This window comes from Diabrotica virgifera, chromosome 4 (assembly GCF_917563875.1).
Source record: "Diabrotica virgifera virgifera chromosome 4, PGI_DIABVI_V3a".
Classification (NCBI taxonomy): domain Eukaryota; kingdom Metazoa; phylum Arthropoda; class Insecta; order Coleoptera; family Chrysomelidae; genus Diabrotica; species Diabrotica virgifera.
Window position 1 is genome coordinate 116,789,639 of NC_065446.1, and position 24,338 is coordinate 116,813,976.

The 24,338-nt window shown below is 31.8% G+C and overlaps 1 protein-coding gene across 1 annotated transcript in view; it reads left to right on the forward strand.

Moving 5' to 3' along the window:
* LOC126883121 (exosome RNA helicase MTR4) overlaps positions 1-15,086 on the forward strand; it is a 79,469-nt gene extending 64,383 nt beyond the window's left edge. The window contains exon 15 of the mRNA XM_050648365.1: positions 14,731-15,086. Coding sequence (XP_050504322.1) covers positions 14,731-15,051 — 321 coding nt within the window. The 3' untranslated portion in view covers positions 15,052-15,086. The remainder of the gene's footprint in view (positions 1-14,730) is intronic.
* Positions 15,087-24,338: the final 9,252 nt, after the last annotated feature.

Here is a 24,338-nt window from a genome sequence, read left to right on the forward strand (position 1 = left end):
AGAGTAGACGTTAAAAGTATGGGTGATAGCACACAACCCTGTCTAACACCTCGTTGTATTTCAATTGGCCTTGACGTATTACCGTTGGTCTTTATGATTGCTGTCTGATTCCAATAAATAACCTCTATAATTTTAGAATTTCTTTTGTCGACTCCGATGTCGTTCAATCTTTCTATCAAGGTCTTGTGCTTCACCCTATCGAACGCTTTCTCAAAATCTATGAAACAGATAAAAAGGTCTGCTTGCTGATCTTTGTATCTTTGTGCCAGAGTTTGAAGACAGAATATTGCTTCTCGTGTCCCCATACTTTCCTGAAGCCAAATTGTTCTTGACCGGTGACCTCATCACATTTTTTATAATATATTCTGTTCTGTATGATACGCAAGAAAAGCTTCAGAATGTTATCTAATAGACTTATAAGGCGGAAGTCCTGGCATAATTTGGCGTTCTTCTTTTTAGGCAGTGGTATGAAGACTGATTCAAGCCATATTTTAGAGATAGTCCCTGTATTGTAAACATTATTAAATAGTCCAAGAAGAAGCTCTAAGTTTTCCTCGTTGATTAACTTCAATAGCTCAGCTGGTATTTCATCTTTTCCTACAGATTTGTTGTTTTTTAGTTGACGTCCATTAAATCCAATATTTCCTCTGGCATCCATCTTTGCTTCCGTGGTCACTGTTTTGTGAGCATTTCAGTTGCCGTTGCAAGGGCGTATCTGATTTTCTCCCGAATGCGAAAGTTACGGATGTTTAATTATATAAAAATGTGCTAAAAAACAGTGCGAAAAAGTAAAACCGATTTAAATACATTATTACTTCAGACACACTTTAAACCCTTCATGTACTGCTATCTATATTTACAATTTTCAAACAATAAAACCTTTACATCAGCGGTTCTCAATCTTTTTGAGTCATGTAGCATCTAAAGTTTCTTTTATTATATTTCTATATTTTTAGATTGTATAATCAAGACTTACTATGTACTACTATTTTAAGTTTTTGTGTTTTGTGTACCACCGCAAATAATGATATGTACCACCAGTGGTACATGTACCATATATTGAGAACCGCTGCTTTACATAATATGAGATAGAGTCGATAAAAATTATTTTTGTGAATTTGGTTAACAAAAATTGGTTAAACAATTTTTCGACCGCGGTACCGCGTGACATCCTGTGTATTTGTTATAAGGATTGTTATACGGATGTATTTCTTTGAGTAAGTTTGTGCAAAAAATCGAATCAGAATAATTTACCTAACGGGGGCGACGTTACAGACTATACTAATAAGTAGTTGAAACGGTCAAAACAAAGAAACGCCCACTCATCAAAAATACACTTGAGATTCTCGTATAATCAACATTTACTGAATCGATCCAGGAAGAGTCAACTCCAACTAGTAAAATTTGATTTAAATTTTTAAAATCAACTTTTACTGCTCGTTTCAGTTGGAGTTGACTCCAACTAGTTGGAGTCAACTCTAACTGAGAATCAACTTGAACTGTAACATATACAATTTATATGTTTTTGATTAGTGACATATGCAGGGTGGGGCATTAGTGTGACAAAGTCCAATTACTCGGTTGTCGTAAGAGATACGAAAAAAAGTTATTTAGGTAAAAGTTGGCGCACAGACAGAGCCATAATTTAAAAATATTTTCAAATATACAGGGGCGTCCGTATTGACAGGGTGACAAAAACTTATGTTTTTTTAAATGGAACACCCTGTATATTTTTACATTTTTGGATTATACTCAACATTTCCTTTCTTAAAATATAGGATTTTGTAATATTATACGAGGTAGTTTAAAAGATAATTACGTTTTTTTGTTAATTTCGTAGCAACATGTACACCCTGTAGAGTTGTAGTGATTTGACGTCAAATTTTTTATTATTATTAAAACAATTTATATTATAGTCTACTATTGTTAAACATTAAAAGTATAGCGAAATGTTTAATTTTAGAATACAGGGTGGGTCGAAACTCGGAATGAGTATTTTCTGAGTTTTCTTAAATGGAACACCCTGTATTTTAGTATTGTAATGAAATTATATTTTATGGTACTTTTTTACTTCTTAACCTTTAACTACCCGCGCATAAAGTTATAACATAACTACACGCGTGGCGTACTTTATACGCCACAAGAAAACACACTTAAAAACAGCTGATTTGTTTATTTTTTTTTTGAAAAAATACACTTAGTTGTTTGTTATAAACCTTATTCGGCATTAGTGAATACTTCCTTGAGTTCCTTCTCAGTAAGCCAATTACGATTTATAACTGGAATCATGGAATAACTGGATTCCAGGATAAATAAAATTATTAATAAAAAATTTTTTGAAATGTGATTTTTTACGGGAGAAAAAGTATTGTTTATAAAGAAAAATATATTTTGTGCCATAATGACTAAAATACAATTGAAATATGTACTTACATTACTACTTATCTTAATATAATCGTGGCGTATATTGTCCACCACCGGAAACAACAAATAATAAACTGTAAATTACGATCTTCCCAGAACGCCGATTATAACTAAACTAGAACCAAATTGTAAAGCACATTCCAGTGATAGGTTAGAGAGATAAACAAGGTCAAAAATTAAATGTTTAAATATATTTGCAGTAGAATTCTTATATCTGGCGCACAAAATACGCCAGCGCGTGTAGTTAAAGGTTAAGCATTCCCTATATCTAAGTGCTTTAATTTGTAAGTTATTCGTGATTCTTTAAGCCAAACATTAATTGTAACAAGAATTAGATGAAATTTTATTAGGTGGCCGTGAAAATATCCAATCAAAAATAATTTTTCGAAATAAAAATACATTATAATCTAGCCTGATCCTTAATTTATTAATATTTGATGAGATATCCAAATACATTCCTAGGTAAGTTTGTTGGTGCGTAAAATATTAATCATATCAAATATCAAATCCTCCCAAGTTGGCTATGACACAAAATTTGCGTAAACATTTGACATTATACTATTTATATAGTTCCGGTTGATTTGTTACCATTACCATTGATTATAAATATTCCACTAGATGGCGCTACTCGAAAACCGTATCGAGATTTCTCATACCCTCTCTGACTTGCGAGGAGGTAGGAGTAGTGTCAGGGCCGAACTTACCCTATAGGTGTATTATCTGTGACAAGTGTTGTGACAAGTTATAGCGAAATTTAAAAAAAAGGACTCATTTTAGATAAAATGGCCTCTGTAACGCATAAGTGTGTTTACGCGGGATGTTTTGAAAGAAACGATGGCACAAATAATAATATATCTTTCTTTAAATTTCCCCTGAAAGACGTATAAGTCCATTCTTTCACGGTTTTTGGTCTAAATTTTAAAGAACCGCTTGGATTGACATGAAATTTGGCATACGTATAGCTTACATGTCAAAGAGAAAAAGTGATATTGTGCCGATGTGTGCTTTTGCCCTGGGGGTGACTTTCACCCCCTCTTTTGGGTGAAAAAATTATGTCCAAAATAAGTCCGGAAATGGGTAAACTGACTAATTTTAAGTAACTTTTATTCTATAGAGCTTTTTCGCCAAGTCAACACTTTTCGAGTTATTTGCGAGTGAATATGTTCATTTTTCAACAAAATAACCACATTTTTAGACGGTTTTTCGCAAATAACTCAAAAATTAATAGGTCTGGATCCCGCGTATGAAAAAAAAGTTGATTAATAAAAAGCTGAAAATTTGTTAATAGCTTAAGGGTGTCTAGTCGGATAAACTTTGATATATGGGAACACTGGAACAGGGGCAGTTTCAATTGTGGAACAGGTTAAAAATTTGGAACGGTCAGACCACGAAAACGGCGCATTTATTTTGTCCGACAGAACAGACTTAAACTCTCCGAACAGAGATTAAACTCTCATGCAAAAATCAGACTGCTATTTATCACCAAATGGGCGTTTTAATGAGTGGAACATATAGAATATGTCAAATGACAGGAATTATGACAGGTGATAAATAGCAGTCTGATTTTTGCATGAGAGTTTAATCTCTGTTCGGAGAGTTTAAGTCTGTTCTGTCGGACAAAATAAATGTGCCGTTTTCGTGGTCTGACCGTTCCAAATTTTTAAGCTGTTCCACAATTAATAAAACTGCCCCTGTTCCAGTGTTCCCATATATCAAAGTTTGTCCGACTAGACACCCTTAAGCTATTAACAAATTTTCAGCTTGCTATTAATCAACTTTTTTTTCATACGCGGGATCCAGACCTATAAGTATTTTGTCGAAAAAAACGTTCTTAGCAAAAATATAGCCTATAAAAAAGTAAAAAAAATGTTGTACGCGTTAAGTCTCTGGATCTCGTAGAACCAGAGTTATAGCCAATGAAAAATAGATTCATATTCACCAAATTTCAAATAGAATATTTCGACGCGAAATATCCAAAAAATTAAGCACTTTCTGGGGAAAACCCATTATAACTTTTTTAAAGTGTTTAAAAATGCTTTATTTTTGTTTTTACAAAAAGTTTCTAACATTAAATTTAAGCAAGTTACGCTCAAAATAAAGTTGGTCACTTGTGTTTTTGCAAAAAAAAAATCGGGAAGACCACCCCCTAATTAGCAACTTAAATGAAATTAATCGTCACCGCTCCAAAAATTATTTTACTTATGTTGTGTTTATATGATCTGTAAAGTAAAATTTTTTAAAATTTAAATTTTGAAAAATATGCTTTTTTTTCAAAATAACTTAAAAAAATTGTTAGAGATACCAAAAATCTCGAAAAACAAAAATAGTCAGATTTGCTTTTCTGAATATCATGTATTTTTTTGTTTTTCTGTTAGACAAAAATTGATTAAGATTTGGTGTTTCTAAATTTGCATACATTCGTGATCAGTGACTCGTTCAACCCCTTTTAACTACAGCCCTTTCAATAATAAGGACTTTGAACCGATGAAACTTACAGATCATATACACAAGTCAAGAAACTTGTGAAGTCGTAACGATTAAGTTCATTTAAGATGCTAATTAGGGGGCGATTTTCTCGATTTTTGACCAAAACCAAAAGGGACTAACTTTATTTTGAGCGTAACTTGTTTAATTTTGATGCTAGAATTTTTTTTTATAAAACAAAAATGAAGCTTTTTTTAAACACTTTAAATAAGTTGTAATGAGTTTTCCCCGAAATGTGCTTCATTTTTGGTTATTTCACGTTATAATATTCCATTTGGAATTTGACGAATATGAACATATTTTTCATTAGCTATAACTCTGCTTCTACTAGGTGTAGAGACGTGATATATACACCATTTTTTTTTAGTTTTTACAGGGTATATTTTTGCTAAGAATGTTTTTTCGACAAAATACTTACTATTTGAGTTATTTGCGAAAAACCGTCTAAAAGCGTGGTTATTTTGTTGAAAAAATGAACATATTCACTGCCAAATAACTCGAAAAGTACCTATTGACTTAGTGAAAAAACTCTATAGAACAAAAGTTACTTAAAATTAGCCAGTTTATCCATTTCCTGACTTTCTTTGGAGTAATATTTTTTCACCCCTAAGAGGGGGTGAAAACCACCCCCAGGGCAAAAGCACATATCGGCACAATATCACTTTTTTTCTTTGACTTGTTAGCTATGTGTATGCCAAATTTCATGTCAATCCAAGCGGTTCTTTAAAATTTAGAGGTTTTTCAATATTTTACCGTTAAAGAACGGACTAGTAGAACGCACAAAAATTTGGCAAAAAAACTGCGGAAATATTGATATTATATTGATGGATAATGACCTGAAACAGAGGGTAATTTGCCAGCATCATTATGCAGTGGAACATATTTACCAAAGTGACCAAAGAAAGTTATTAAGGAAAAATGCTGTTCCTCTAAAATTTGCACAGTTAGCAACTGATTTAGGTGAGTACTCAACTTTGGAAATATTTTTATGTTTGCCTAATGCGCTTTGTCAATGAGAATAATACTATTAAAATATATTTTATATAAAATCAGTTGATATTGAGTGATTTATATATTTTTTATACAATTAAATCAAAAGAGATTTTTTTAAATATGAATGCGTTGTTAGTATCACTCCAGAAATAACGGAGATGCTTGTTTTGCTTTAATTAAAATTATTACACATACATTTCAATGATTACCTACTTTAGGTGATACCCCACCAGTATTATGCTCTACATACGTTTATTGCGGTACGAAACGTAAAAGATCTACAAGTGGCGATTGTATGGTTAGGTCAACTCCATCGCCTGAGAGATCAAGTAGTAGTCTCAGTGATATTTCCAGTTTTGATATTAATTTGCCCACAAAACTTGAAACTGAATTGACGCAGAAGGTAAAAAAATTGGAGTATCAAGTAAATGCTTTAAAGAAGAAGTGCCGTCAGAAGAACAGTCAGCGTTGTAGAAGAACAACAAAAAACAGAAAATCGGCAACCAAATTCATGATAGAGGTACTGTTAGAAAATAAAAGCATATACGTGCACACTTTTGTTAATATGCAGTTTTCACACAAAACTCGTTCACAATGGAGTCACAATGAAAAGGATTTAGCTCTGGCCATTTATTATAAGTCTCCTAGTTGTTAAAATTTTTTAATTAGATCTCTTAACTTTATATTACCTTAGTCCTGTCGCCAGGGGGGTACAACGGCCTCCTGTATTCAGATGGACTTACCCAAGTTTTTTTTATGTATTTGGACCCGTAGAACACGAATTTTTTGGGTAACAGTAATCGCAAAACAAAACATTTTTTTGTATTTTTTGGGCCATTCTAACCAAAAAATGTTCCTACAAGTTTTTTCGTAGGATGCATAATTTTCGAGATAAACGCGGTTGAACTTTAAAAAAATCGAAAAATTGCAATTTTTAAACCTGAATATCTTTTGATTAAAAAATAAAATAGCAATTCGGCTTAGCGCATTTGAAAACTTAAGTCAAATTATATCGGTTTTGAATATTTGCATTACTAAAAATGTATTTTTTTATTGTTAAAAAAAAGCTATAAACACATAGTGTTTCCCGTGCCTAATACATGCGTTTTAATGCATGCCACGCAGAAATCGCCTCACTTGCACTTGTACCCTACTCTACCTACTCGTTCGATTTTAAATGAGAAATCATTGAAAATAACCTTCAAGCACTAGGTGTTTATAGCTTTGTTTAACAATAAAATAATAAATTTTTAGCAATGCAAATAGTTAAAACCGATATAATTTGACTTGAACTTTCAAATGCGGTAAGCAGAATTGCTATTTTATTTTTTAATCAAAAGTTATTCTGGTTCAAAAATTGCAATTTTTCGATATTTTGAAAGTTCAACCGCGTTTTTCTCGAAAACTATGCATCATACGAAAAAATTTGTAGGAACATTTTTTGGTTAGAATGGCCCAAAAAATACAAAAAAGTGTTTTGTTTTGCGATAAATCGCTGTTATGTAATTCCTCAACTTCTTTGTTTATAACAATCTTATCGACATTCGGATCAACTGTTACCCAAAAAATTCGTGTTCTACGGGTCCAAATACATAAAAAAAACTTGGGTAAGTCCATCTGAATACAGGAGGCCGTTGTACCCCCCTGGCGACAGGACTACCTTCAGTAAAAACAATTCAAACTTGGTTGCGTGTCATAAAATTAAGAACTGGTTTAAACATTTCCTTAATTGACAAGTTGAGAAAAAAGTAGAGACAATGGATGAGTGGGAAAAAATTTGTGTGTTAATTTTTGATGAAATTTCTTTGAAAAAACAATTGGAGTACAATAAATTAGATGACATTATAGAAGGGTTTCAAGATTTAGGTGCTTTAGGAAGAACAAACAAACTTGCCAACACAGGTCTGGTTTTCATGATGCGCAGCTTGCTACATAAGGCTACGCGGCTTGCTACATGTGGTCCAATACATAGCGACAACTTAAAAAACATTGTAGTTGAAGTTGTTTCAAAATTACAAAATATTGGGTATATACCAAAAGTGTTGTGTGATCAAGCATCTAATAATAGAGCTTTATTTAAGCTGTTAGGCGCATGTAAGGATCAGCCTGCAATAGAAATAGGAAATCAGAGGATTTTCACTGTGTTCGATACACCCCACTTATTAAAAAGTCTAAGAAATAATTTTCTTAACAAAAAGTTGACGTTTTTTGCCGATTCTAAACAAATATCGTGGCAAGATATTGAATACACATACAACATCGGTAGAACCAGTGTGAGAGCACGATGCATGGTGAAAATAACAAACGTTCATATAAACCCTAATAATTTTCAAAAAATGCGTGTAAAATTAGCAGCACAAATTTTTTCCAACTCAATTGCCTCAGCAATATCAACAGCAATATCTGTAGGGCAGTTACACACCAAAACGGCTTCTCTTACTGCCGAATTTTTGAAAATTATAAATAATATTTTTGATGGTCTTAACAGCAAATATTGTAGTGATAGTAATCCAAACAGAAAGCCAATGTCAACTTTAAGCAAGTCAACTGAAAACTTAAAAGCAGGTTTAGAATATTTAAAAAAAATTAAAATTTTTGAAAATCAAAAAGAGAGAAATAATATTCACTGTCTACACGGCTTTCAGTGGACCATTTTGTCAGTTTTATGTTTGCGGGAGGAACTTCAAAAATAATATAATGTGTCATATCTTTTAACATCTTTTCTGAACCAAAATCCTCTAGAAAATTTTTTCTCTATTGTGCGCAATAGAGTTAGTCTAGTGCGTTCATAAAAAAACATGTGTTTTTACTTAATAACAGGCGGTAGCTGGTTTGTTTTTAGTTTCATGCGTGGAAGGGAATGATGCTAGATCAAAAGTATGTGTTTTATCTCGTCAGGTATTAATGACGCACGGGTAAATAATCGTGGACTCAACTGAATGTTAAACTACACTATTAGCTTTAGTTTATATATACAGTAAATATTAACAAGTATTTTATAATATCAGGAAAACAATATCAGTATGTCTTAAAACCTTGGAATCATATGGAAACTTTTTTATTCAGTTTAGGGAAAAATGTATTATTGATAAAAACTTGCACGTCCTAAAACTCAAAATGAAAGAATCAGATGTCAAATATTATGAGTCGTATACCAAGTTTGTTAAAAAATATTAATTCTTCTCAAGAGTAATATACCTTCATTTTTAAAGTACTTTCATATAAACATGAACGTGGTTTTTAATTGTTCTCGACTTTTAATAATAAAATGTTTCGATATTGTCAATAATGAAAGTACTTCTTGAGAACAAGAAATAATAAATATCTTTTTTTCCTAAAATTTTAATTTTACTATTTTAGTTTGAAAAGAATTAACATTCAAATATACTTATTTACTTTGTTTTGAAATATGATCTAATTAGTGATGTTTTAAACTTTCTAATCCTGTCCGTTTATCAGCTTTTACCTATTGTTCCTAGGCAGATGGCCATCAACTATTTATATGTTGGAAATTCCCTGTCATTTTATCAAGATATATGTATACCAAATTTCATGCCAATCCAATGGATTCTTTAAAATTCGGAGGTTTTGCAATATTTTACCTGGGGTGAATGGGTTAGAACTGGAAAGAAATTCTGTATATCAACTTCAAATAGTTTATTTCGCATTAGTTCTGAAAATATCATTCTTTTACAAATTGCAAAAAATAATTTACATGTGAATTATCACTGCTAATTTTATTATGCATTTTCTATTTTGTTGTTTTTTTGTAGTGTATTAATAATTAAATAATTTTTAGAAACCTCTTCACTATTTTTATTAATCAATTTTTAGCGTTTTATCTGAAGTAAAATCGGAATTCCAAAATAGAGATTACAATCGCGTTAAAATTATTTGTTAAAATGCTGAATACTACCCTTATATCGTTGTCTATTACGCCAGCCAAGCAACTCAAATTTATTTTTCAATCTTGGCAAAAATTTCAATAAATGTCGCCACCGTCCAACCAGTTAGTACGTAGACTTGCGGGGCAAAGATATGTAAGTGGGCGGAGTTTAACACTGAATTCGGTTTTACCTAAAGGTGAGTTATCTATGTAGTTATTAATCAATGCCATTACTAATATGAATTTTTCTAATAAGGAACTGATTAAAATGGCTTTGTGCTAGGAGAGTAACAAAAATGAGCTACTTGCAATAAAAATTTATCATCAGCAATTCCCTGATAGAGGACAGGCAAGAAAAGAAACTTTTAAAAGTATACTAAAACAGTTTCAACAGACTAGATACTTAGATTGTAAGAATGGTTGTACTAATATGCAGATCCCTGGGTGACACTAAGGATTACATTGAATTCCTGTTTTCTTCATTTACCAGATTTATCATAATCTAAGTATCCAGTCCGTTGAAACCGTTCTAGTATAGTTTTAAACGTTTCTCTTCTTGGTTATCGTCTATCAGGGAATTTCTGATGAAAAATTATTATTGCTAGTAGCACAGTTTTGTTATACTCCACTAACACAAAAACCTTATTAATCAGTCCCTCATTAGAAAAATTCATATTAGTAATGGTAACAAAGCAACTGGAACTATAAAAATAGTATAATGTCAAATTTTTAAGCAAATTTAGTGTCAAAGCCGACTAGGTAGAATATTGTATGTTTTTAGTAATATTTTGCGCACCAACAATCTTAACTACGAATTTATTTGGATATCTCATCCAATATTAATAAATTAAGGATCAGGCTAGATTATGATGTATTTATTTTCGAAACATTATTTTTGATTGAATATTTTCACGGCCACGTGACATAATTTTACGTAATTTTTTTGTAACAAGTTCAGTAAAATTTGGAATTTCTTGAATCATTTTTTTTAATTGAAAACATTGCGAGTGCTGTTAATCGATCCTGGCCCATAGCTATTCTAAGGAAAGTTTTGATATGTTTTAATGCAGAGAGACATCGTTCTGTTTCTGCAGTTGTCACTGGCATCGTAACAAGTATTTGAAGAATTCAAATTATTTCAGAAAAATCGTCTTCTAAATTATTTTTAATCAAAAATTTAGTTAAGTGTACTGCGCCGGATAGTTAAAATCGTATCTTCTATTTTATTCATTATGCTTCCTCTTCTCCAAATGTGTGCTTCACACCTACACAATTTGTAAGTTTTTACACAAATCTCCATTTTAAATAATCATTTATAATCCCGACCTTTGCACTTTGGTACATTCTTAATTAACAAATTTGGTTTCGGCATTTTTGATTTTTCTTCTAAATATAATGAAGAAAATTTAATTGATTTTAACATTCCACGTCAACATTTACATCCACAAATCCTTCCATTCTTAATATTGTTCCGAAATTCGAACTTCACGAAAGCAAAATTTAAAGGTATGTGTGCCGTGCACGTTAAAAACACCATAAGATCACATCCAACTTGTGCTCTTGTGGCCATCTAAACTTGTGGGCTAGAGCGGGAAGCGGGGCGGGTGGTGTGTTGTATTTTGCCCTATGAAAAGTCATTGGGATAGGAACAACCGTAAGAGCGGTGAACGAGGGGTTCTGCCTAAGGCCTCGCATCCGTGAAGATTCTCCTTTGAAATAGAATAAAAATAATTAAATGTTACCTATTAGATACTTATAAACTCCTTGGATCTGTTATTTCGAATTTCAATTACTGTATAGTTAGCTTAAAATGTTATTTATAGAATGATAAATTTTACATATGTGAATGTTGGTGTGAAAATAATTTTGGGGGTTCAAGTGCACATGTGCACTTATGGAGAAACCGCCACTGACTCACAATAATTTAATTTCACTAAGACGACCGGTTTCGATCTCTACAATATACAGGTCATCGTTACAAGTGATTAAATGCTACAATTAAAGAAAAACCAGAGTTAGAACAGTGTTCGGTTACAGTAAAAGATGCTAATAGAAAGCCAAAATTTTTGAAAATTATGTAAATGTTGACATTTTAGAACAACAAACAAATACATACGCATGCACACCCATGAGCAAACAAGTACTCATAAGCCTGCACACGCATGTCAATGCATGAGGTTTATGAATATTTGTTAAAATTTGATCTACTTACATGCCGATGCAAGGGATCATTTGTAAGGTCATCAGTAACATGATTTCAAGTCCAAATTATGCTAGCAGGATAACTACAGTTGAGTCCGGGAATCTTTACCCGTGCGTCATCATTTAAAGCGTACGAAATAAGTCGATGATAAGTCGGAAATTGAAATTTACTAAACGCAACAGCAAGTCACTTACTGTCACTTGCTGTTGCGTTTAGTAAATTTCAATTTCCGACTTATTTCGTATGCTTTAAATGATAACGCACGAGTAAAGATTCCCGGACTCAACTGTAGGTAAAGGACTGGGTAGGTGAACATGCTTCGTAGGTTAACATACAATCTAACGGGATAGTTCTTCAAGGTAGAGATGTAATGTTAAACAAAAGAAAGAAAGAAAGAAAACCAACCGTTCTTTGTAGTCATTACTAACTCTGTGTATGCACTGGTAAATTAATTGTAAAGAAAAGGACTATGGGATGTCAGTTAGCTTACCTCAATGTAGGTGCCTGATACTGGAAACTTTTTTATGTAGAGAAGCACAGGATAAATTAAACAACTTCTTTTATATTTATATTTCTATTAACTTTAACTACATTTTCCTTTTCTTTTAACTTATTATTTTTCCCGTTTTAACCAATTTTTTACAATCTGACCTTTCCTGATCTAATTAATTTCTCCTGTGCTTCTCTACCTAAAAAAGGTTTCAGTGTCACGCACCTACATTGAGGTAAGCTAACTGACATCCCATAGTCAATAGTCCTTTGACTGGGAACAAACAATCAATCACTTATTTTTTATTTGTCTTTTCCGTAGATCGACCTTTGCCCTCAGCTCAAAACGTCTAAAAGCAGCGACCTTTACAATTAATTTACAAGTGCATACACAGAGTTAATAACACTTTAGCCGCATTTATTAACAGTTCTCTCCGAACGTTGTCTTTCTCACAACTAATATAATACGTAACATTAAAATTAAATTAAAAGTTTCTCCGTTAAAAATTAAAATAAATTGAAACTTAATTCCGTTACACTCTAAAATTTCAATTTAACATTTTCTCTGATTATAAATCACAAACAAAATACCCTACAAAGAACTGTTGGTTTTCTTTCTTTCTTTCTTTTGTTTAACATCTCTACCTTCAAGAACTATCCTGTTAGATTGTGTGTTAACCTACGAAGCATGTCCACCTACCCAGTCCTTTACCTACAGTTGAGTCCGGGAATCTTTACTCGTGCGTTATCATTTAAAGCATACGAAATAAGTCGGAAATTGAAATTTACTAAACGCAACAGCAAGTGACAGTAAGTGACTTGCTGTTGCGTTTAGTAAATTTCAATTTCCGACTTATCATCGACTTATTTCGTACGCTTTAAATGATGACGCACGGGTAAAGATTCCCGGACTCAACTGTAGTTATCCTGCTAGCATAATTTGGACTTGAAATCATGTTACTGATGACCTTACAAATCATCCCTTACAACGGCATGTAAGTAGATCAAATTTCAACAAATAGTCATAAACCTCATGCATTTGCATGCGTGTTTGCTCATGGGTGTGCATGCGTATGTATTTGTTGTTCTAAAATGTCAACATTTACATACTTTTCAAAAAAAATTTTGGCTTTCTATTAGCATCTTTTAGTATATCCAGACACTGTTCGAACTCTGGTTTTCTTTAATTGTAGCATTTAATCACTTGTAACGATGACCTGAAGATGATCTGTATATTGTAGAGATCGAAACCGGTCGTCTTAGTGAAATTAAATGATTGTGAGTATATCTTTCTTTTACTTCGTTTTCATAAAATAAATAGTTTGTACATATGTTACGTCAAGAGGCTGATGAGTATATAATTTTTAATTTACTAACATCATCTTTTTTGTGTAACAAGACTGTCACTGCATTGTTCCAGTGTTTTAGAATCGTATTCTTTTTCTCATAGGCATCTTTCAGTGTGTCACAGTTTTTCGATTTCTTTCTAACGCATTAAATTGTATGTGACAGAAAAAAAGGCACGTCCGTAATTACAGACATTTATTCTAGTTGTCGATAGATGGCGCTATAATCGAAAAAAAATTATTTACGAATTTTATAATATATCTACAAATATAATCTGTACAATTTATAAGACTATACAAATCAAGGAAAATACCATTTTATAAATGCAATAAACACAATTGATTTGTTTTTATGCCAAATTGCAAATAAAATTTGACAACTGTCAGATTGTTATATGTTATAAATGTGTATTATCACGGACTTACCTTTTTTTCTATCATTTGTGACGCACTGAAAAATGCCTGTGAAAAGGACCATACCCTCATGTAATCATTTATTAAACAGTTCGATTACTGATTTTAGTATGGTTTCTACTCCTGCTTCTATTGTCTCGATACGAGTCCATCATCCGAATGTATATGCTTATTTTTGTTAGGTTTGAATTATTATTTATTTATCCGAAAAGATGTTCACTATCTTTCAACGCATTATTTGCACAAACAATTTTAAATAAGTAATTGCTGGTCATTTGATTTCGTTTAAAATTATTTTGCAAAATGATCCTCGTCCACCATTTTGAATGATTACGTCACTAAAACATAAAAAATGGGACACCCTCTCACATGTCAAAAAGATCCTCCGAATTGATTATTTGTTAAGATTGATATTTTGGCGTGTCTTTCGTCATTTATATATTGTTACTGATGCCTTGTTTTTTGTTAATATAACCATTAATATATTTAAGGACCTGGCAAGGCGGATAGCTAAAGTTAGCAACGAATCAAAACTCCCCCTCGACGAAGACGCTTACGTCGAGCGATACAAGCCGTTCCTCATGGATGTATGCTACAACTGGTGCACTGGTAGCAGCTTCAAGACGATCTGCGAACAGACGGACATCTTCGAAGGCTCGATAGTCCGGTGCATGCGCAGACTGGAAGAACTCCTGAGGCAGATGGTGCAAGCCTCGAAAACTATAGGGAATTCAGAACTGGAAGACAAATTTAACGCAGCCATAAAACTTATAAAGAGAGATATAGTGTTTTCATCGAGTTTGTACTTGTAAAATTAATTTTTTTTTAATAAAAATACTGTAAATTACTTTTTTGGACGTTTTGATTTTGGATTCATTAATTTGTACCTGTCATGCCTGTATACTCCCTCATCCTTATTTCTAATTCTCACTCATTTCTGATATATTTTTATAGACACTTTAGGATACCCCGTATATGGTTAACCCATTAAAGGCCAGCGTCCTATTCCTAGATCACTGAAAATTTTATTTTTTTTTTCAATTCGTCAATCGCAAGCAACAGTCGCATAAGGTCTGCGCCCATTAGATCGAATCGACGTCCCTCAAGTTAGCAGAACAAAGTCAGCAGAACACAGTTATTCTTATACCATAATTATTTTAGTTACCATAGTTAATTTAATGCTAATTTAATGTTCCAAGAAAAAATTTATTGCTCTTCTTCTTTAAAAGTTATCGCATGTTCTGCTAACTTGAGACTCAAGTTAGCAGAACACAGTTATTCTTATACCATAATTAAGTGTTAATTTAATGCTAATTTAATGTTCCAAGAAAAAATTTATTGCTCTTCTTCTTTAAAAGTTATCGCATGTTCTGCTAACTTGAGACTCAAGTTAGCAGAACAAAGTCAGCAGAACACAGTTATTCTTATACCATAATTAAGTGTTAATTTAATGCTAATTTAATGTTCCAAGAAAAAATTTATTGCTCTTCTTCTTCAAAAGTTATCGCATGTTCTGTTAACTTGAGACTCAAGTTAGCAGAACACTAGGTCAAAAATTTGATAAATCATTTATAATTGAATGCCAAAGTATTCTCTGAATTAAATGCTAATTTAATGTTCCAAGAAAAAATTTCTGTCATAATTCCTGTCATTTGACATATTCTACGTGTTCCACTCATTAATATGCCCATTTGGTGATAAATTACAGTCTGATTTTTGCATGAGAGTTTAATCACTGTTCGGAGAGTTTAAGTCTGTTCTGTCGGACAAAATACATGTGCCGTTTTCGTGGTCTGACCGTTCCAAATTTTTAACCTGTTCCACAATTAAAACTTCCCCTGTTACAGTGTTCCCACATATCAAAGTTTGTCCGACTAGTCACCTTTAAGCTTTTAACAAATTTTCAGCTTGCTATTAATCAATTTTTTTTTTCATACGCGGGATCCAGACCTATTAATAGTGGTACCGAAATCCTTTTTTTTATTGCTCAGTCGGAAGTCATTGTAAAATGATATTTTTTTATTATTATCGACAGTCCGAACCGTTCATAATCGCTAAGATTTTAATTTTGTTGAATTGTCAGAAAGGCGGTCACGGTCAATATTATTGAAGCAATATTGACGAATAATAATGGTAAAAAAACTTCAATTGTGCATTGAAGAATTGTTATAGAGTTTCTAATCGCATCTGCTTTTGGTAAATATTGGTAAAATTCCCATGGCTTCGTCCGACCAAACGCGAATGTTTATCATCTGTTTCTTGAAATCTGAGGGTAAGATCCATTTTGTACATACAATTGATTGTTTCCTTGCAGCAAGTGTCTAGAAATTCTATAAAATCTCATGCCATAAAGAGTTAAGCAAAGCTGTAAACGAATTTGTACAATACAGCCCCAGTAAGGTTTGACCCCTTTAAAGAATAACAACGTAACTCTAGGTATTAGATAGCACTAGTGGAATTAAATTTGTTTTCCGAAAAAAAAAAGAGAATTAAATTTATTGTTGGAACATTTCATCTGCATTTAGTTTAGAGAATACTGTGGTATTCAATTATTTGATGATTTATCCATAATTATTGAACTACTGTTCAATGTTAAAGTTGAACTACTGCTAGCTTGAATTCAAGTTAGCAGAATATGCGATAACTTTTAAAAAAGAGCAATACATTTTTTCTTGGAACATTAAATTTGCATTTAATTCAGAGAATACTGTGGTCTTCTTCTTTACGTGCCATATCCACGACGGAAGTATGTTGTTTCCAATATTTCCATTCCTTTGTTGACTCTTCCCATGGCTTCGTTATTTGTTACATGCTCGGTCCAGGATGTCTTCAGGATTCTTCTAGACACCCACAGTTCAAATGCTTCCAAATTTTTAGTAGTCGACGCGTTAAGTGTCCATGCTTCTATCCCGTAAAGCAGAGTCGAGAAAATAAATATAACACATTGCCAGCCTAACCAGGCTATACAGTGATGAGCCTGCTAATAACCGGAAAAATGGCGCAAAAGATGGAAACATATTAAATGGTGAGATAAAAAGAAATAAAACTAGTAGAATTGTTATATTTAGCGATAGTAACATATAAATTGACATTATGTTGATTGTTTCCCACCTTTATACGTATCAGAGGAGTATGTCAACTAAAACTGTCACTGTGACAGTGGCATTTTTCAAATTCGTCCTATACGTCTAAAGGTGGGAAACAATTATACTCCAGGGAAATAAGGTTTTTGTCAGGACACTTGAGCAGCCAAGTTGCAAATGGGTTTTTTGGGTACTATATACCTAATACATTATACATACAAAAATGCCCGTCACAGTTCGGACGAGAATTTTAGTTATTAACAAATAAGGGTCAAAAATGGCAGTTTTTTCGTTTAAATCGCTACAGGTAAAAATAGGATAATTAAATATCTTATTTATAGTATTCTTCTAGTAGATGAGCCAATGTTTAAATCGGCAGTTTTTTAATTTTGGTCCGATCATTTGTTGCTTCGAAAATTGCAAAATAAAACTAAAATTTCGAAAATAAAAAATTTGCTATAATTTTCGCGAAAGTGATCTTACGACTTTTATATTTCACAAAAAGTTGAATCAAAGAGTCCATATACTGCAAAAAAAATTATAAGACGATTCGTCAATTAGTTTAAATTTTATTCAATTTGTTTATCCCAAAAAGCTTTTTTTTTGTAATGTTATTGTTCAGAAAATAATAATTATATAGAAATTCTGTGTAAACCACATGATAGAACAATAGTCTTGTTTTGAAATTATTGAAGAAAATCATTAAAAAGTGATTTTTGTCACTACGAAAACATTTTACTAAAGTAGGGTCATTTTTGGCTTGAAAACAAATTGAATAGCTTTGTTAATATTGACTGTAGAGTAAATTTACCTTGGAATTTCAAAAGCTGGTATTTTTACACAAATTTAAAAAAAAACTTTTCCACTATGTTAATTACGGTCAAAGTTAGCCACTTTTATTATTTAATTCACAGTTACTTCAATATACATAAAATTCTCCTGTATGGGCCATTCCACGAACATACGCCTGTTTTGGATTACTTCGACAACGAATATTTTACTGTGCAACATAAGAAGTACGAAAGTAAATGGCGCTAATAATTATTCCAATAAACAACAATGTAATTTGCAATTTACTTTCGTTCTTCTTATTTTGCATAGTAAAATATTCGTTGTCGAAATAATAAAAAAAAAGGCGTATGTTCGTGGAATAGGGTATAACAGTGCTAGTTACCATACTACTCCGAAACGGCTTGGCCGATTTTTATGAAATTTTACAAGTGTATCCTATGGGACTGAGAATAGGTTTTAATCTATTTTTCATATCCATTAGTTATAAGGGGGGTTGCCCCCCTGACATTTTTTTTTATTTTTTTGGACAAAATTGTCTATCTTAATTTTATATGATGTAGGATTAAAAAATACACACAACCCTTAATTTACACTTTTCCATCACCAACCCCTATTTGTTAATACCCATCTATATATTTACATCTATAAAATTCTCCTGTCACAGTGTTAGTTGTCATGCTCCTCCGAGACCGCTTGACCGATTTTTATGAAATTATATATGTATATTCGGTAGGTCTTAGAATCGGTCGTAATCTATTTTTCATATCCCTGAGTGATAAGGGGAACTCCCCCTAACATTTTGAAATGTTAGGTTTGGATTTACGTACATAACGTACTCTACAAGACTACGAGTACATACAATTTAAAAAAGTTATGATCAAAATCCATCAACAAGCTCTGGAGATATTAATCGCAGCATATGTTTGAAGAATCAGTTTCATTTTTTGAGTACACGGCTTTTAATAATTCATTTCCACCGACCACAAATCGATTTCGTTAGAACGTTATTTTTATTGCTTTATTAACAACTCTGTTGAAGTTTAAAGTTTACTCAAACTTTTACACATAAACTATATACTTTCAACTTCGAAATGGAGCTAGTTGGGTTGCTTAATTGTTATAAACAAAGTAGCTGTCAATTAAATAAAAAAAGTGGCTAACTTTAACTGTAATTAACCTAGGCAAAAAGTGTTTTTTTGAAAGTTCGTATAAAAATACCAGCTTTTCAAATCCCAAAGTAGTTTTAATCTACAGTCAATATTAACAAAGTTATTCAAATTGTTTATGAACTAAAAATGACCCTACTTTAGTAAAATGTTTTCGGAATGTAAAAAATGACTTTTTAATGATTTTTTTTAAATACTTTGAAATCATGACTTTTATTCTTTCATGTGGTTTTCACAGAATTGCTATTACATTATTATTTTCTGAACAATATTATTGCGAAAAAAAAGCTCATTGGGATAAACAAATTGAATAAAATTTAAACTAAATTGACGAATCGTCTTAAAATTGTTTGTGCATTATATGGACTGTTTGTCTCAACTTTTCGTGCAATATGAAAGTGTTAAGGTCATTTTCACAAAAGTTATAGCAATTTTTTTATTTTCGAAATTTTAGTCTTATTTTGCAATTTCTGAAGCAACAAATGATCGAACCGAAATTCAAAAACTGCCATTTTAAACCTTGGCTCATCTACTACGAGAATAACAGTATAAATAAGATATTTAATTACCCTATTTTTACCCGTAGCGATTTAAACCAAAAAACTGCCATTTTTGACACTTATTTGTTAATAACCAAATTTCTCGTCCGAACTGTGGCGGGCATTTTTGTATGTATAATGTATTAGGTATATAGTACCCAAAAAACCCATTTGCAACCTGGCTGCTTAAGTGTCCCGAACATGGTATATTTTTGCCTTATTTCCCTGGAGTATTAATATAATGTCTATAAGTTACTATCGCTTAATTTAACACCTCCACTAGGTTCATTTCTTTTTATCTCACAACTTAATATGTTTTCCATCTTTTGCGTTATTTTGCCGGTTATTAGTGCGCTCATCACTGAATACAGGGTATCCAGAAACTCTCCCGACAAGCGAAGACTGGAGATTCTTCGAAGATGGCGTATGGAATTAGTTTTTCTTAAATATCTCCAGAACACTACTATTTACAAAAACGATAACTTTTCTGATTCGATGATTTCTCTGAACGATAACTCTACCCACAAAAGAAGACAGGAGATTCCTCAGATAATTTTAGACAATTTAACCCAATTCACCTAAATAGTCAGAAAATGCTTCCTAAGGGAGCTAGAGCTCTTTGAAAATGGCGACCTTTAATTAGTTTTCCTTAAATAACTCCAGAACGCTTTTATTGACAAAAATAAAAATTGGTACACATATTTATCTTCCAGAGATAAATCCATTCCATGCATTACGAATTTCTAGTACCGGTCATAGGCGTCCGTTTTGGGCGGGCAATAGATATTTTATCGCATAATTTTTTTATCTTTAATTTTGGAGCATGTTTGACTCTGGATTATTAAATTGTGAGATATTCTACAACTAAAAGGTACTCTAGTTTTAAGTCGATAGAATACACCGTTTTCTAGAAAAATCGATTTAAAATTTTTTCTTTTTCGAGTTTCCAAAAATATTTAGAAATCCGAAAACTGGTGTTTATTTATATTTCAGAGATAAATCAATTTCATTAAGGGGATGGGTACGTATTTTCGGCTGCAATGCTATTCAAATGGGGATTCATTTTTTTCGAATCCTGAGAAAACTAATAAGTATTTTTGAAAAATTTAAACACAGAATGAAAGATTACAGTCTTACCGAGGGCCGAAATTCCCTGAAAACTTCTATAATGTTTATTTTAATAAGTTACAGGGGTGATAAACTAAGAGAAAATGTGGTGTGATTATTAGTTCCAATTATCTCGTTGAAAAGAAACTTTTTATTTATTCTAAGGGATTTTCGGCCCTCGATAATAATTTAGTCTTTCATTTATCAAATTTTTGACCTAGTGTTCTGCTAGCTTGATTATCAAATTAGCAGAACATGCGATAACTTTTAAAGAAGAAGAGCAATAAATTTTTTCTTGGAACATTAAATTAGCATTTAATTCAGAGAATACTTTGGCATTCAATTATAAATGATTTATCAAATTTTTGACCTAGTGTTCTGCTAGCTTGAGTCTCAAGTTAGCAGAACATGCGATAACTTTTAAATAAGAAGAGCAATACATTTTTTCTTGGAACATTAAATTAGCATTTAATTCAGAGAATACTTTGGCATTCAATTATAAATGATTTATCAAATTTTTGACCTAGTGTTCTGCTAACTTGAGTCTCAAGTTAACAGAACATGCGATAACTTTTAAAGAAGAAGAGCAATAAATTTTTTCTTGGAACATTAAATTAGCATTAAATTAACACTTAATTATGGTATAAGAATAACTGTGTTCTGCTGACTTTGTTCTGCTAACTTGAGTCTCAAGTTAGCAGAACATGCGATAACTTTTAAAGAAGAAGAGCAATAAATTTTTTCTTTGAACATTAAATTAGCATTAAATTAACACTTAATTATCGTATAAGAATAACTGTGTTCTGCTGACTTTGTTCTGCTAGCTTGAGTCTCAAGTTAGCAGAACATGCGATAATTTTTAAAGAAGAAGAGCAATAAATTTTTTCTTGGAACATTAAATTAGCATTAAATTAACACTTAATTATGGTATAAGAATAACTGTGTTCTGCTGGCTTTGTTCTGCTAACTTGAGTCTCAAGTTAGCAGAACATGCGATAACTTTTAAAGAAGAAGAGCAATACATTTTTTCTTGGAACACTAAATTAGCATTAAATTAACACTTAATTATGGTATAATAATAACTGTGTTCTGCTAACTTGAGGGACGTATCGAATCGCTGTTCAACGGAACGGAGCGCTACAGCGCGGAATTAAATGCCTAGAGGAACAACAAAATAAACTTTCAAAATAGTACATTCTCTCACGGTTTTTGCTGTAAATTTTAAAGAACAGCTTGGATTAACACGAAATTTGGCATACGCATAGCTAACATGTTAACAAAAAAAGTGATATTGTGCAGATGTGTGCTTTTGCCCTGGGGTGAGTTTCACCCCCTTTCGGGGGTGAAAAAATGTATGTCCGGAAATCGATTAACTGACTAATTTTAAGCAACTTTTGTTCTATAGAGTTTTTTCACCAAGTCAATACTTTTTGAGTTATTTGCGAGTGAACTTGTTTATTTTTCAATAAAATAACCACGTTTTTAGACGATTTATATTTATATTTAATAACTTAAAAAGTAAGTATTTTGTCGAAAAAATCATTCTTAGCAAAAATATAACCTGTAAAAAAGTGAAAAAATCCAAATCGAATATTTTAACTTGAAATAACCAAAAAATAAAGCACTTTTTGGGGAAAACTGATTTCATCTTTTTTAAAGTGTTTAAAAAAGCTTTATTTTTGTTTTATAAAAAACATTTCTAGCATCAAAAGTAAACAATTTACGGTCAAAATAAAGTTGCTCCCTTTTGTTTTGCCAAAAAAAATCGGGAAGATCAACTCCTAAATTAGCAACTTAAACCGATATTAATCATTATCGTTTCCCAAGTTACTTTACTTATGTTGTGTTTATATGATCTGTAAGTTTCATCGGTTCAAAGAGGTCATTTTTAAAAAAATTGGTTTTGAAGTAAAATTTTAAAAATTTTTAATTTCGGACAAAAAGCATTTTACTCAAAATAACTTAAAAATTGTTAGAGATACCCAAAAATCTGAAACAATAAAAAAAGTCTGCTTTTCTGAATATTTTGTATTTTTTGTTTTTCTCTAAGACAAAAATTGGTTAAGATTTGCTGTATCTAAATTTGAATACACTTGTGATTATATAGTGAATCTTTCAAGTCCTTTTAACTAGAGCCCTCTCAAAAATAAGGACTTGAAACCAATGAAACTTACAGATCATATATACAATACATACAGGAGTAAAAAAACTTGTCAAGTGGTAACGATTACGTTCATTTCAGATGCTAATTAGGGGGTGATTTTCCTGATTTTTTTACCAAAAGAAAAGGGACCAACTTTATTTGGAGCGTAACTTGTTTATTTTTGATGCTAGAAATTTTTTTGTAAAACAAAAAAAAAAGCTTTTTTTAAACACTTTAAAAAAGTTGTAATGAGTTTTCCCCAAAAGGTGCTTCATTTTTGGTTATTTCAAGTTAAAATATTCGATTTGGAATTTGACGAATATGAACCTATTTTTCATTATCTATAACTCTGCTTCTGCTAAGTATACAGACCTAATGTATACACTATTTTTTTCACTTTATTGCAGGCTATATTTTTTTCGATAAAATACTTACTTTTTAAGTTATTTGCGAAAAACCGTCTAAAAACGTGGTCATTTTGTTGAAAAATGAACAAGTTCACTAGCAAATAACTCTAAAAGTATTGACTTGGTGAAAAAACTCTAGAGAACAAAAGTTGCTTAGAATTAGTCAGTTTATCGATTTCCGGACTTATTTCGGACATATATTTTTCACCCCCGAAAGCGGGTGAAACTCAACCCGAGGACAAAAGCACACATCGGCACAATATCACTTTTTTCTTTGACCTGTTAGCTATGTGTATGCCAAATTTCATGTCAATCCAAGTGGTTGTTTAAAATTTACAGGTTTTGCAATATTTTACCGTTAAAGAACGTACCTACTAAAAAGGAAGCTTAGTAAATAAGTGCATGAAATTTGTAAAAAACGAAACACGGAAAGTAAATTTACTACTTTATTTCCTGATTTCAATCAATAATACCTTAACTTATTGTTTTTTTACCATTATTTGCATGCATCTTATGTTTTACACACTGTATGTATTATGAATAAAATAAAAAAATATGTATTGGCCCTTTTTTGAATATAAATTCAGTACAGAAACGAATTACTTAAAAGTACCGATATATCTAAAATACTGTAGTAAGAAGCCATCTTCTTTTGCCCTTTAATTCGTCCAATTTTGAACATAGGCTTCCCCCGGTTTCCTCCACTCGCATCTGTTTAGTGCTTTTTGTTTCCAGTGTGTTCCTTCGATCAGGGGCGTGCGGTCCATGGAAGCAAGGGAAGCATTGCTTCTCTTGGTTTCCGTAGGTAATACCGTACCAACTGAGTACCTAACTGAGATTATTTAAAAAAAATTGAACAAAC